Source organism: Bemisia tabaci, chromosome 2 (genome assembly GCF_918797505.1).
Source record: "Bemisia tabaci chromosome 2, PGI_BMITA_v3".
NCBI classification, from domain to species: Eukaryota; Metazoa; Arthropoda; class Insecta; order Hemiptera; family Aleyrodidae; genus Bemisia; species Bemisia tabaci.
In genome coordinates this window covers 1,624,357-1,640,468 of record NC_092794.1, presented here as the reverse complement: position 1 = coordinate 1,640,468, position 16,112 = coordinate 1,624,357, and the positions used below count along the sequence as shown (strand labels likewise).

The following is a 16,112-nucleotide window of genomic DNA, read 5'->3' as shown; positions in this document are numbered from 1 at the left end:
GCAAATGATCCTGCGTCGTTTGACACCAATTTCAGCTCAATCGGACAAAGTGGGGGTGCTGCCTTTGATGTCCCCCAAAATGCCGCCTTTCATTTTGGGGGGGATGGGGGAGGTGAGCAACGAAAATTAAGGGCTGAGCAAAGGTGAGCAAATGATCCTGCGTCGTTTGACACCAATTTCAGATCAATCGGACAAAGTGGGGGTGCTGCCTTTGATGTCCCCCAAAATGCCGCCTTTCATTTTGGGGGGGATGGGGGAGGTGAGCAACGAAAATTAAGGGCTGAGCAAAGGTGAGCAAATGATCCTTCGTCGTTTGACACCAATTTCAGATCAATCGGACAAAGTGGGGGTGCTGCCTTTGATGTCCCCCAAAATGCCGCCTTTCATTTTGAGGGGGATGGAGGGGTGAGCAACAAAAACTAAGGGCTGAGCAAAGGTGAGCAAATGATCCTGCGTCGTTTGAGACCTTTTTCAGGTCAATCGGACAAAGTGGGGGTGCTAGGGTCAATGACCTCTCTGAAAGTTCAAGTTCGATTTTTGGGGGGTACAAGCCTGAGCAAAAAACATGAAAGCGATTTTTGGAGTGAGCAAATGATGAGCAATGATGAGCAAAAGAGAAAATTTTAAATTTTAAAAGTCGGGGTACTAACTTCACAGACATGGGATCTCCAATATTTTTGTTTTGAATAGAAATGGTATGATATTTTTCGATCACATAATTATGTGCACGCAGGTCAATTGGTTTTACCAGTTTTACCAGAAGGAATCATAGGTACCTTTCTCCAAACTTGCGTCCTCCAAGCGGCGAGACCCTTCCACTCTGATCGACATTATCGTAGCCGCCGCGGTCCTCCTGAGCTCTGAACTGGGATGCGAGTCGGTGGTCGCTCTTGGATCGCATAAGCCCTGGCCCGGGAGGCTGGAGCATGTTACTACCGACCGCAGGAGAGCTGGTGTTGAACCCTACCAGCGGTTGATGAGGCATGTGGATGGTGAGCTCGCCGTAGCCGGCAACGTGGAGAACCAGTTGGTTGGGGTCGTGAGCCATGGCGAAGCGTACTCGGCGGTTATAGTCGCCAGTCTCCGCCTCAAAATTCCGAATGAAGTCAATCGTCTTCAGGAAAATTTCTTTAGCATCCATGAGCTCGCAGTCATCCCACTCAACTTCTTCCGACTGCATCTCCTTGTTGGCCAGGTCGCAGTTCGCCTGGATGTTGGAAATCTCTTGTTGCAGGTTTTCTTTTAGCGTAGAAAGATTCTTCAGCTCCGTCGTCAGATACCGATCAATCTCCCCACGTAGGTACTCAGTGCGATCCTTGAGTGCCTTTGCCAGTCGTTTGTATATCTCATCTACTTCCTCTGACACCGAGGTACAGTTTAATTGTAGCGCAAGCATGTTTTTTTCTACGACAGCTAGAATGTCTTGTAATCGATGCATCGCTCTTCTAACCTGTAACAGACGTAGGTACGTTCAAAATCAGAGAATGCATTTAAAAGTTAAAGTAAACAGTTTACAGCAGTTTTTTTTTTTTTTTTTTTTTTTTTTTGCAGGTTTAATGGCTTAAACCTCTCATCAGAGGGCTACAGCCAACTATAGGGAGAGATTTAATGTCCGTAGACAACAGGGCGATAGGGACATCCATGCTTCGGCTTTCAAATTTTCAGGGATTAAGGCCGAGTAGAATTATCTGTTTCTGCAGATCCTCACGTCAGTTTCGTGAAAATTTGTCGCCACCACCGGGATTCGAACCCGGAACCTATTGGTCTAGAGTCAGACGCGCTGACCGCTAGGCCAACCTGGCCGGCTATTTACAGAAGTTCATTTTGGGGACTTGATGCTGTTTAAATGGAGTGGCACATTTGTTTTCACCTTAATCGATGGTCAATTAATGTTCCACCTAGCTCTTTATCTGAGGGTTGTCGTGCCGAATCTTGTTTTTTATGATGTTTACAAACATTTAGGTAAGCGAAGGTCAAACAAAGATCAAGAGCTAGAGAAGTTTGATTTCACTGGAAACTTTCTCCTAACAATTCATTCCACACTTTCAAATTGATAGAATAAAAAAGCACGTCAAATTTAAAAAATATCTCTTATCCATTCCAGAGTAAATTAACATCGTAAAACGAAATCGTGCACGGTTGAAACCTAAGTCAGTTCCTTTGTCTCACATAGGTACCTTCAATCATCTTGAAATTTATAGAGATATGTACATTGCCAAAAGCCAAGAGATAGTGTATAATTTCGAATTTTGTTACGAAGGAAAAGAATATTGATTAAAGTAGAGGTGTGTGGTGTCCAAAAAGTTGGGTACCGAACCGGACCTCGATATCTTTCTTCGTTCGAGAGATATCGAGGTTCACAGGTTTTGCCTTCCCCCCCCCCCCCCGCCACCCAAAACAATCGTTGGGGGTCAGAAAATTTGGGAAAAGAAGCGCTCAAGTATGAGTAGTCAATAGACAAAGTTTTAAGAAATTCCAGATGGGGGGGGGGGGTGGAAAAAGCCGTTTTTGCATCAAGCTCTTTATTAGACACCCTGTGTTGATACTGAAAGTTTAAACATTTGTAAAAAGCAAGTCCATACTACAAGTGTTGAAGGATACATTTCAAAAGATCCATCGATTTTTCATTGTTTGACGCACGGTGTCTCCAGATACACAAAAATCGTGAAAAATACCTCCATTATGACCGGTTTTTCACTCTCACCCTGTAATGACAGTAACGGTCGAAACCTCTGCTGAAAGTAAGTTCACACCATCATCGTGCAATAAAAAATCTACCTGGTTCCTATTTCTTACATTCCTTGTTCCGCGGTGCCCACAATCACATCGGAAACGTCAAAAATACATCAATTCGGCCTATTTTTCGCTTGCGAAATTTTTTTGGCTATGACACCAGCGACTCATGTAACAAGCGAATATATGTGATACAACGGAATGGAACGGCAATTTTTCAAAGGACCTTGAATTTTTTATTGCTGTTGTCAAAGAGTGTAGCGAAAACTTCAAAAATATCTATGTTTCTTTCCGTACTTGCTTCTTGCATAATTTCGGACCTCCGCATGTCAGTACAGGGTGTCTACAAAAAAAATCGGAAAATAAAATGGGCCGAATTGATGTATTTTTGACGCTTTCGATGTGATTGCGGGCACCACGCAACAAGGAATGTGAGACATAGGAACCAAGTAGATTTTCTATTGCACGGATAGATTGTGTGAACTTACTTTCAGCAGAGGTTTCGACCGTCACTGTCATTACAGGCAGTGGCGTGGCGTCCATAGGTTCGCAGTGTTCGCCGAACACCCTAAAATATTTTGAAACAATTAATAAATTATGGCTAAGAATGTGGGAAGCAACACAGAATACAGAATAGTAGATCGCAAATAAGTATCGGGCGCTTGGCTTCCGACAGCGGCATGTGGCGCGGCGGAGAGAGAAAATCCAGTGACGCGTGGTCCGCACCAGCTACCAAACCTGGATGATCTGCGCACGGTGAGGAGAGAGAACCTGGGTGCAATGATGAAGGGGCAAAGGGTACACGAGAGAGGAGAGGCACCGGCGCGCGGCGCAGAGCGGAGCGTGAGCATTGGGTTCGGAGACGAGTGCGGACCGCGCTCGCGGAGGTAACACAGCAGAGAGAAAAGGGAGGGGAAAAGAACGAGAGAGGAGAGCCGCTCATCAGTCCAGCTGTTTCCTATAGCAGGGGTTTGCGAACCGCCGAATTTCCTCTATGCCGCGATTCGCCCTCCGCCCCCCCCCCCCCCCCGCGCCTGCGGGCCGCATCTCCCAGTTTCACAGTCTCCCTCTCCCACCTCTCTCTGCAGGTGCGTGTTGCGTTATCATTTAACAAAATAAATACAGGAAAACGATCGGTAAAAAGAACAAAGTTTCTATGACAATTTACCGGCACAATTTTCACTAGAAAGGGTTAAAATCGTGTTCTTGCGGCTTCATTTTTTAAAAAGTTTCCGGGGGAGGCCCCCCGAACCCCCCTTTAAGGAAGGGGATTGAACCTTTCTGACCCCCCCTCCCCCCTAAAGTTAACACTCCTACCGAACGCCTACCAGATAAAGACACGCCACGCCACTGATTACAGGGGGTCTATTAAATGTTGAGAACAAAAAACCGGTCATAATAATGGTATTTTTCACGATTTTTAGTGTATTTTCCGAAGGAAATACACTATTGCGTTCTCCCCTGATGTCAGACCTGGACCAAAGACCATGTAATGAGCATCGATCATGGGTCGTAGATTACGAAAATGCATGCCGTTTGAATTCATGTGTATATATATATATATATATTATATATATCTGTTTATTTATGTATGTATTTCCGACTCATCGTGGTTTTTTCGATTTTTGCTTGGTTATATTTCCCTCATTTTAAAAAATTTCCGAGTGAAACTTTTTGCGATGTAAAGTAAAGGAACAGGACTACCATTCTGCGAAAAAAAAAAACGGAGATCGAAGTATTACATTTCGAATGGTGGGGGCGAGAAGTGGGGGGAGGTTCAATTTTGTGGGCGCGATAACTCGCGCAAATTAAAAGCTTTTCCCCCGAAATTTTTACAGAAGGAAGATCTTACTTAGTTCTAGGCTGGTATTGAATTTGAGCGAAATCGGTCGAGCCGTTTAAAAATGGCGAGCTTTGAAAGTTTTAGGCGGGGAGTGTGCGGCAAAAGAGGAGGGCATTCGCACAGTGGGTCACGACCTAACAATTGGTGGACAAGACGGCAATGTTGTCGCACAGTGGGTCACGAACTGAAAGTTGGTGGACAAGACGGCAATGTTGTCGCACAGTGGGTCAGGAACTGAAAATTGGTGGACAAGACGGCAATGTTGTCGCACAGTGGGTCAGGAACTGAAAATTGGTGGATAAGACGGCAATGTTGTCGTACAATGGGTCACGAACTGATGAACTGATAATTTGTGGACACGATGGCTATATTGTCGCACAGTGGGTTACAGACTGATGATTGGTGGACAAGACGGCAACGTTGTCGCACAGTGGGTTATGGAGATTTATCCACCGTCATTCAAGCTTGCCACAGCGTTTGTTGACATTTTTTCATATCAGACATTACATGAGGATTGTTGTTGCAATCTGGCGACATGAAGTCCTTATTCGAATAATCAATGCCTCCATAAGTGTAAACGTAAATCCAACCTCCAAAGATTGATAACTCCCCGCCCCCGCCCCTCCCTTCGGAAAATACACTCTTCCCGCGGTGGACGCGCGGGTCACTTAAAAGACAGAACAACTGAGGCCGGACACTGAAACTAAAAAACGCGCGCGAAGCGCGCGTCCTGGGGGGGCTTGGGGGAGGGGGCTAGGCCCCCCCAAAAACCGGCGCGGAGCGCAGCGGAGCGCCGGTTTTTTTGTGTATCTGGAGACACCGCGCGTCAAACAATGAAAAGTCTATGGATCTTTTGAAATGTATCCTTCAACACTTGTAGTATGGACTTGCTTTCTACAAATGTTTGAACTTTCAGTGTCAATTAATACAGGGTGTCTATTAAATTTTGCAATTGAAAAAACAGCCGATTTGAGGTATTGTTGACGTTTTCGAAGTGATTGCGGGCACCGCACAACGAGGCATGTAAAACATAGGAACCAAACAGAATTTTTTATTCCTTACGAAGGGTATGAACCTACTTTGCACAAATTCTTGGACCTCCACCGCCAGTACAAAGTGTTTGAAAAAGTTTTAAAAAAACAGCCAAGTTAAGGTATTTTTGACGTTTTTGCTGCCGTTTTGGGCATCGCAGGACGAAGAATGTAAGACGTAGGAATAAAGTAAATTTTTTTATTCCATACAGACGGTATGAGCTTACCTTCCACATATTTTTGGACTTACAGCAGAGTATTCGAGTAGCAAGAGCTTTTTTTTCACGACTACCGCGAGAACGACAATACTGGGTCAGTTTTAACCCGTCTCCCATTTCCGGCGAAATTTCTTTTTTTTTTTCTTCTTCTTTTTTTTTTTTTTTTTTCAAAGACCCATGATGATGCTGCTATCATCCCTGAGGTAAAATTGAAACCAGAGATCATCCTATATAAAATAACAAAACTAAAACAGGGGTTGATACGATTGCTCAAATGGTCAGGAGCTATGCAGCGAGACGACCGACGCGACGGTGGCCATTTGCATTTTTCATGAATATGCTGAATGTTGGCTAATCTAAACTTAGGGGGAAAAAGAAAATATTAGGCCTATAAGTCTAATTTTAGGTTTCCCTGGTGTAAAACATCATTTGCATTAAAAAACATTAAGGTGCATGCATTAAAAAACTAATAAAAAAGAAGATCCTATGTATTTTAAATACGGGTCTAAACTGACCCGGTATTGGCAAACTAGTGGAAAAAACTTGTTTGGCAGACTAGGGTTGAGGACAGTGCAATACGCAGGAGGGTACCCAACGCTGCTTGCTATTACACAAAAATCGGTCCTTCACACCAGTTTCATGCGTTTGTCGGCCTGGAAGCATGGATTTCATACCAAAATTCTGTGCGATGCCTCCATCAATTGGTCGTGATTTTGATAAAGAGAATCCCCCACGTTATAGGGGGTATAATGTGTAATTTTTGAGCAGCTCCCATCGTAACTGACCTCATATTACTGTATACCATAGATCGGTCGATAGCATCCCCAGTAAGATTTTTTTTCCCCCACAAAAAAGAGATAAATTTTAACCCTTTTTTTACATAAAAAGCCGTAAATATTGATACAAAAGATGTAATATTTATCCCATGGTTGACGTCCCTTCGAACGCTTTCACGTTAAAAAAAAGTAAATTCATATACATGTCTGTCCTTTTTACGTAAAAATGTCTCTAGGGCATTAACCATGGGATCAATTTTACATCTTTTTTTATCGATTTTTTTCTCACGCCTGTAAAAATTACGAGAAAAATATTGTAAATTACGAAACAATTTATGTACGTAAAAAATATATTAAAAATAACGTAAATTATACTTCAGAAAAAAAATCTTGGTAAGTCAAGTTTTTACATAAATGTCACTTAAAATTCATATCGAAAAATTTAAAAAGAAAAAAAAAATTATTTTTGCGAGGCTAAAAAATTTTAGCATAAATTTTTCATAAAAATTAAATGAATTTTTTCCGGCGACAACTTGAGACTTTTTTAACATAATTTTCATCATTGTGCAAAAAGAACGTGAAAAAAACAAATAAAAATTATCTCGCTCATTTTTTTTCCTTTACTTAAAATACATAGAAAGACATATTAATTCCTTCAACGCTCACCACTCGAAAATATTTGTTTACATTATTTACACTTGAAAATTACATAAAAAGAATGCAACGAATCAATCAATTTTTTTTACATTAAATTCATATAAATTTTAGATGAAAATTTTTTAACGCTCCCGCAATAAAGTTTTGATTATTTGTTTTCAAATTTTTTACAATTTTATTTTCAATTTCTTATAAGTTGGTTATTGATTTTTCATCATTTCATCTTTATTTTTTTTTACATCTTTGGTTATAATTCTTGGTTTTGCATTTTGTTTTTCTTACTTTCATTTTTAAGGAAACATAACTTGTAAAACTTCACTTACATTTTAAGTGGTTAAAAAATAAAAATAAAAAATTAAGTGTAGATTCAAATTCAACACAAAATCATTTTCGTCCAAATCGCGACTTCATAGCTCAATTTTAAAGCCACTTACGGAATTTTCTCGTTTCCAACTTGGCAACGCTGTAGCGCGCGGGAAAAATTTTGGGTGAACTTGCCCATGCCGGAAAAAGGCGTGTCTTGTGATAAAGAACAACATGTCCAACTCCAGGCAAAATCCATGAGGGGGGCAAAATCGCCGATTTTGAATAACCCTCTTTGAATAAATTCCAAAGGGAGGGGGACGAAAAAACCCATTTTTGTTTGAAGATTTTTGAATCTTCGAAAGTCGAGGCTCCACCATGCCTAGGAATGGGGATGTTGCATGAGTGAGATATTTAAGAATCTATATATTTAATATCCTAAGGCTTTTTTTTTGTCCTTCTTCAGTTTGTGCTAATTTGATCTCGGAAACTCCTGGACCGATCTTCCTCGGATTTGTTTTAAATGAAAGCTCTTAGGCTGTAGATGTGCCAACATCCCTCGGTCATCCGATTTGCGCGACCGATGTCGCAAAATTTACCTCGATTGATGACGAAATATTTGCGTTTTTGCCGCTGGACAGTTTATGCTAATTCGATCTCAGAAACTACTGGACCGATTTTCCTCGGATTTGTTTTAAATGAAAGCTCTTAGGCTGTAGACGTGCCAACATCCCTCGGTTTTTCGATTTGCACGACCGACGTTGCAAATTTTACCTCGATTTGATAACGACATATTTGCATTTTTGACGCTGGACAGTTTCTGTTAATTCAATCTCGGAAACTACTGGACCGATTTTCCTCGGATTTGTTTTAAATGAAAGCTCTTAGGCTGTAGACGTGCCAACATCCCTTGGTTTTTCGATTTGCGCGACCGATATTGCAAAATTTACCTCGATTTGATAACGACATATTTGCTTTTTTTGACGCTGGACGAGTCATGTGGTTGGGGGACCTCCCACCCTCTGATTTTCCGTTTCCCTCTCCACGTAAACCCATCCCTACCTGCTCACAACACGTGTCACCCTTCTACTCTGGCATGGGTCCCTTTCTTATGCTGTGTGACTCAGAACACCTGCTACGCATTTCCTCCGTCGCATTGCTCATAATTAGTTCTCGGTTTGTCCAGGTTTCTTATTAGTGCGTCTAGAGTTTGGCTTTCTTGATTTTGTCTTTAGTTTTTTTTTTACATTAAAATTACTTAATTTGTAGGTGTATTTTTCAGAAGATAATTTTTCTTTTTACGGCAGCACAGGTTTTATTAATAATTAAGTTTTCTACAGCTGCTCATGTGTTCTTCCAAGAGCATTGGTGATTTATCTTCACCCTTTCGCACCGTTACATTTTCACGAAGTGTTCTGATTTTCTTTTTCAGAAGTGTTATTTATTTTTCAAGGTTATTTCTTTTTCTAAAAGTAGGTGATTTCAAGTTTCTTATTCTTTGTTTTTGAATTTATCAATTTGCCTCCAGGAAGTCCACTAATTATTCGTAGTAGCAATATTTGGCTGGCGAAGCGAGCCAACATTCACTCGCGGAGCGAGTGACTGAGGGTCCAGGGGGCGAAGCTACCGGCGAGCGGCGCAAGCGAGCGTAGCAAGCTGAAGCAGCTAGTAAAAAGTTATGTTGCCATGGATCTTTGTGCAAGAAAAATGATGGTAGGTAACATTTAAAAAGTCGAAACTCGAGTTCTGCAGCCCAAAGAAGCTCAATTAAAGTTTCATTAAATTCAAATTGAAAATAAACGATTTTCATTGGCTGCCGTACAATTTGTCACTCTACATCAAAGAGCGACTCCCCCGTCCCGTTTAGAATACGGGACAGGACAAATTTTATCTGCATTCTCGTCCTAGAAATCGTCGTGAAGGGCCAAAAAATGGGTCTACAAGTGATTTGCCATATCTTCAGGTATCCATCGTGATAAAAAAAAAGGTGAGCTTGTCAAATAACTCGATTTTCCCCGATTTAAAAAAAAAAAAAAAAAAAAAAAAAAAAAAAAAAAAAAAACTCATACTTATAAGCAGAAAGTTAGATAGCAAAACCCTGCGGCTTTGCGATGTGACGTCAGAGTAACGTGATTGCGAGACGTGGGAAGGAACCTTTCAAATTGCCTCTGAACTTCCGGGAATTTTTCTCTATGTTCCCATCATCAGAAAATGTTTAAGAAAAAGACCTCTACAATCAGCACACCTCCAAGTTGAGGAAACCGAATTTAAAGGACAAAAAAAGTCATGCAACAACCCCATTAAATGATTTTTTTTTGTCGCTAATTTACAATGCCTGATTGTTTACGAGCTTATTTTGACTCAAATGCCCTCCTCCTTTGTATACGTAGGTAAACGAAGGAAAACCAAAATCACATCACCATACACGAAACTTGATCAAACTGACCATGTTTGCTGTTTGATAAAAACTGCAATTAAATTACCTGATTATTGATTCGTGATATTTCTCTCCTTAATATGTCCATGTGAGCGCCTTTGCAGTCGGTGCATATTTCTTTATCACAGTGCACGCATATTGTAACGTATGCTTTCTCTGAGCAAACCCCACATCGTTTCATTGTCTGTCCGCTTGTGGGGTCCGGCAGCTCTCCTGTGATCTCTATGTGGAGTTCTAGAAATCTCTGGAGGGTCACGTTTGTGGGGTAGCCCTGAACTCCTTGGTATGGGATGCGATGTTCTGCACGACATTCTGGGCATTTTACCTGCAAAATAAAAGGACAAATGGAAAATAAAGGGTGTAAATTTGGATGGACACGATTGTGTTGCTAAGATTACTCGGCTGTTGGTCATGACAGCAATTTCATAACTTTAATTTTAACAAATGATTGTTATGTTAATTTGACATTTTGCTAAAATTTTATCACAGCATCAGCTCAATACTCGAATGAAATCAAAACCACAAGCAGAGATAATATGATTAGTGGATAGGTACTCTTTTTACATCACACGGTAAGCAACCAAAACTTCCTTCAGCTCTTAGGGTTATATTGTTTAAGAGGTGTTAAATGGGCATCATTTACCTACTATTAGGATACTTCTGAAGGTGTCCTGTGATAGAGGGTGGATAAGTGCGAGAAATAAATAACAATTATTTCGAGCGTGAAATACGTGGGAGACTATAATGTATCGCAAAAGGGCTACATGCAAGATGAACAACGAGAACATAGAATGATACAAGATGGCAAGTGGAATCTGGCCAATCAGAGAGCGGCATGAGGCTACCAACCTGAGAAAGTAGAATTACCCTACTTCAATACTCCTCCTTAATTCTACTTTAGTGGAATTACAAGTAATTGCTTTAGGTGAATTACCTTACAAAATTTAGTGAGAAAAAAAATAAAGTAAGAAATGTTCACAAATAAATGAACTTTGGAACAAAGATGACGTTTTTGAACGTCTTTTCTAAGATAACAAAGAATGAAAATGCATGTAATAACAATATTAAGAAATTGCTTACATTTAACATAGGCAAAATAGATAGCACAAAATAAGAGACTTAGCATTATGGGGCTTCATTGACACCCAACAGAGCTCTGAGGTAAAGGAAAGTTTTCTTCACCAGGGCTTTTGTCATGAGATCAGCAATTTGCTCACTGGATGGAATGTGGACCAATTTTAATTTGTCCTGAGCGATGAGCTCGCGGATAAAATGATGTTTGACATCAATGTGTTTAGAACGTTTTGTTTCTAAAGTTGGAGCAATTTTTAAAGCCGACTGGTTGCCTTCATACACAGTAATTGGGTCTAATTTGGACGTATAATCAAACGCATACTCAATTAGATATTTTAAGAACAGACATTCAGTAATACATACGGCAAGAGCGACATATTCAGATTCTGCTGTGGACAGAGCTTGCGTTACTTGTTTTTTGGACTTCCAAGCAACTAAATTACCATTAAACATGATGGCAAATCCTGAGATACTTTTTCTGTCATTTATATCAGAGCCAAAGTCTGCATCAGAGTAAGCAACTAAATCAAAAACATCTAAATTTCGTTTTTTAAAGGTAAGGCCCAAATTTTTGGTTCCATTTACATAACGTAAAACATTTTTTAAATGATTCCAATGGGTTTCGGTATAGCATGTCTGAAATAGGCTGAAATAGGATACGGCATAGCACAGATCTGCACGAGTTCCCATCATTATGTACATTATAACTGCCAATTAATTCCCTATAGGGTACATTAGAGTCAGGATTCGAATCTATTTCTAAATTCAAACCAGGAGAAATTGGAATATCTTTGGGATTGGAATTTTTCATATTGAAACGTTTCAAAATTTTTTTAGCTAAACTTTTCTGGGACACAAAAATACAGTCTTTCGTTCTTTCAATTTTTAAACCAAGAAATGTGAAATGAGTGGGGTGAGTTAAATATTTCATTACAAATCGGTCACTGAATAATTTCTTAACCCGTTTAATTTCAGTTCTGATCTTACTGAATGGTAAAATATCATCGACCCATACAAGTAAATACAGTTTATCATTAGAATAAAGGCAAGGGTCAGATTTGCTTCCAGTTAAGCCGATTTTTTCAGTAATAAAAATATGAAGACAGTCATACCAATATTTTGACCCATGTCGTAGACCATAGAGTAACTTTTTGAGGAGGCATATAGAGTCTCTAGCACAATTGAGACCAGCTGGGGGCTTCATATAAACAGTCGTTTTGGGTATTCCGTTCAGGAAAGCAGATTTCATGTCCAGTTGGTGGATTTCCAGGTCTCTCTCAACGGCAACAGCTAACAGGATACGGAAAGTGGGCATCCTTGCGACGGGGGCATAGAGATCCTCGTCCGGCTGGTCGTCCTGCAAAAATCCTCTTGCGACTAATCTAGCTTTCTTCACTTCTACGCCACAAACAGTTTTCTTAGCGAAGACCCACTTAGAGTCAATGACTCTTGCTTGAGGTGGAACTGATGATCTTGGAATGATGGTCCAGGTTTCATTACGTTCATGGTTTGAGAATTCTTCTTGGATTTCAGGTTCTCATCCAGATGCGATTGCTTCATTGTAGGACGAAGGAATTTCTGATGGTAGATTTCCAGCTGAAAGTGCAATACTAAGACTGGTTTCGTAGTCAGCAAGTTTTGCTGGGGGCTTACGAGGTCGATCACCTCTACGCAACGCTTCAATTTGAGGGTTTTCATTATGGAAAGGTTGATTTTCAGGTTCTATGATTTCATTGGAAATTATTAAGGGTTCGATTTTGGTTGGCTTGTAACTTTGTGTCTCAACAAATCGAACGGACCGAGAAATTACCACTCTTCGCTTGAGAGGGTCCCACAATCGATAACCATTTGCTGTGTAGCCAATCATTATCATGGGTTCAGCCCTATCTGCTAGGTACTTTACCATTACGGTCTTCTTTAGGCACATGAGTATAAGTCATAGATCCGAACACTTTCATATTCTCGATGCTAACATTCCTCCCTAACCACAAGTCAGCTGGGACGCGAGAATTTAGTGCTGAGGAAGGCAGGCGATTAATTGTATAAACTGCTGTTCGGACTGCTTCTCCCCACAAGTCTTAACTCACATAAACTGTTTCAGCAAACAACGAGCCATATTTAGGATGGATTGATTGAGACGTTCTGAGACCCCATTCAGCTCTGGGTTTCTGGCTACTGTGTAATCCAGTTGAATTCCCTGCTTTTTGCAATATTCAATATTCCATCAGCTGGTTACTGCCATACTCGCCACCATTATCACATCGAAAATGGGAGATTCTCGTCGAAAAATGGGATTTCACGAGAGCTTCATACTCAAGAAACTTGTCATACACCTCGTCTTTAGTCTTTAGAAGATAGACATGAGTAAAACGTGTGAAGTGGTCTGTAAAAGTAACATAATACCTGGAGCCATCATGGGTTGGCGGAGAAATTGGCCCACACACATCTGAGCTTACGACTTCCAAGATTCTCTTCGGTTCCTTAGCTTCTGGCGTAGGTTTGAAGTTTGTACGTGTCATCTTGGATCTTACACAAACATCACAAACAGGATCAGTGCTAGGAAAATGCGATGAGTGGCCCATCCGTTGATGAAGCAACTGCTTTGTGCAAGCCTTGGCTAGATTGACAGAACCTCTAAGTTTCACACAGACAAGGTACAGGTTTCCTTGCCTTATGCGTTTCAGAAAAACTTTACCGTCTTTAATGAATTCCACTTTTCCTTCGTTAAAAACTACTTGGCAACCTTTTTTTTCAATTTTCGGAACTGAGAGCAAGTTAAATTCTAGATCCTTGCACAGTAAAACATCTTTAATTCTCAAATTGCAAAAATTACCTTCAACAAGGAGTGTACCACGTTTACTGGCATGGATGCTGTGGTCTTTCTTCGCAACTGCCAAGTTGAAGTCAACACTTTCTAAATTAACAAGATGCTGTTCAAGACCAGCACTCACTCAGTGGTTGGTCGCTCCGCTATCAACGACAAACTTGGTCTCATAAAGATCATCAGCTAGAAACGCAGCACAATCTTCATCATCACATTGCAATTTGGTAATGATCGCTATTTCTTGCTCCGTTTGCTCTGAGCATACATAGATTTTCTTCTGCTTTTCCCTTTCGATTCTCTCACGGCAACCAGATTTTTTATGACCCTTCTTGTTACAAAAATGGCATTTATAGAGGAAGGGGGTTGCCGACTGGTTGCCGGTTGATGAACTGCTGTTCTGGTGATTAGAGTTCAAATTTTTACCTCGCTGTTTCCGGAATTTCTTTCCTCTGTCTTTCGCATTATCAGAGTAAAATACTACAGATTCGTTACTTCCAGCAGAAGCATTGCCTTTCTGGTTAAGTTCTTCTTGCAGCAAACGGCTTTTGACAAAGTCTAGTGATACACCTGAAGGATCTTTAGCAAATATTACATCGATGGATGCTGTCACTGCCGCGTATGATTTTAGCATGGACATTAATAGCAACGAAATGATTTCCTCGTCATCAAGAACGGCTCCAGTACCTTTTAATTCTAAAAGTTTGCTGAAAAACTTTTCAAGAAATTCGGACAGTTTACCTTTGGTAAATTTCATCCCGGTCAGCTCCCGCTTCAAACAAATCCTAGAGGCTGGGTTTTTTCGCGTGTAGACAGCTTCGAGGGCTTCCATCATTTCTTTACTGGACGACTTTCCTCTTACCGTGTCTATGACGGTGTCTGCCAAAGATTGGACTATGATGTCCTGTGCCTTAACGTCCAGTAGCTCGTACTGGTACTGAGTCATGGTGGTTTCCTTCTCAAACAACGCCTCCCTGCAACCTTCTCTTCCCAAACGACCTTCCACTCTGAACTTCCATGCATCAAAACCGGTGCCGTCAAATGGCTTCACGAAATTATGGTATGACACTGCCATTACTTCCACACACACCGTTTTCCTTGATCACAGATTCCAGGACGTTTCACTAACTGGGGAAGAATGAAACCGAACACGAGGAGACGAGGTTAGAACGCCATCACGGGACCGGCACTAGTACAGCCACTTTTTACGCGATCATACCGACTGTCAAAGCTTCTGCATTTCTGCACACTATCAAAGCGGACGGCCCATAACCTGATGGAGGGTAGATAAGTGCGAGAAATAAATAACAATTATTTTGAGCGTGAAATTCGTGGGAGACTGTAATGTATCGCAAAAGGGCTACATGCAAGATGAACAACGAGAACATAGAATGATACAAGAGGGCAAGTGGGAGCCGACCAATCAGAGAACGGCATGAGGCTACCAACCTGAGAAAGTAGAATTACCCTACTTCAATATTCTGTACGTACCCTGCAGGAACCTGATGCCAGCTCTAAAGAGTGCGTCCCTAGGATGATATACATACTAAGTCCGGTCCACCCCCTCTTCAAGTTTATACCTAATTCATATCTTGAAATGAAACTTTAAGCAAAGATCAGTGTGCGCTCCTTCTAAAAGTAGCTTACAGATATAGGTACAGAGCTGATTTCGGCAGAGGCTGCGGACCCTACATTCCTTCTCAAAAGGCGACCTCCCTCCTCTCTATGATAGGGTAGGTGGGGGTAAAAGGCCGCACGGGGAAAATGGCCGCACGAGGAAAAAGGCCGCACCCGACTTTTTTCCCGATTATTTTTTAGGTTGGCACCGGGACCGTGTCAGTTATGTTGGTAGTGGTGGTGGTGTTGTTGTGTTGACGAAGTTTCGGACCGAACGGACGCGTTCCCTCGAAAATATGGGGAGAATTTATTTTTCGTGAAAAAAAATCGATTTTTCCGGTTTTATTTTGCTCAATTTCAACTTCTATAATTGATAGAAAAATTCGGACAAACTACAGTTCGAACAATGATGAGGATGGTTTGAATATCCCGCTGTCAGTTTTGAGCTAATGGCCTTGTCTTTGAATTTTGAGGTTATGGTTATCTACGTCATCAAATGGGGCAAAAAGCCGCAGGTCCGATGGGGCAAAAGGCCGCACGCCGCCTTCACTAAAATAGCACTAATACTTATAATCTATCAACTAACACTACCAATACTAAAT

The 16,112-nt window shown here is 41.1% G+C and overlaps 1 protein-coding gene across 5 annotated transcripts in view; it reads right to left on the bottom strand.

Annotated features, from left to right (window-relative positions):
* The window catches only part of tn (tripartite motif containing protein thin), a 155,420-nt gene that overhangs the window by 120,303 nt on the left and 19,005 nt on the right, over nucleotides 1-16,112 (bottom strand). For all 5 annotated transcript variants that reach the window (XM_019049865.2, XM_019049864.2, XM_019049867.2 and 2 more), the window contains exons 3-4: nucleotides 10,045-10,323; nucleotides 777-1,450 (exon numbers count right to left, since the gene is read on the bottom strand). In XM_019049865.2, the coding sequence (XP_018905410.2) occupies nucleotides 777-1,450; nucleotides 10,045-10,323 (953 nt within the window). The remainder of the gene's footprint in view (nucleotides 1-776; nucleotides 1,451-10,044; nucleotides 10,324-16,112) is intronic.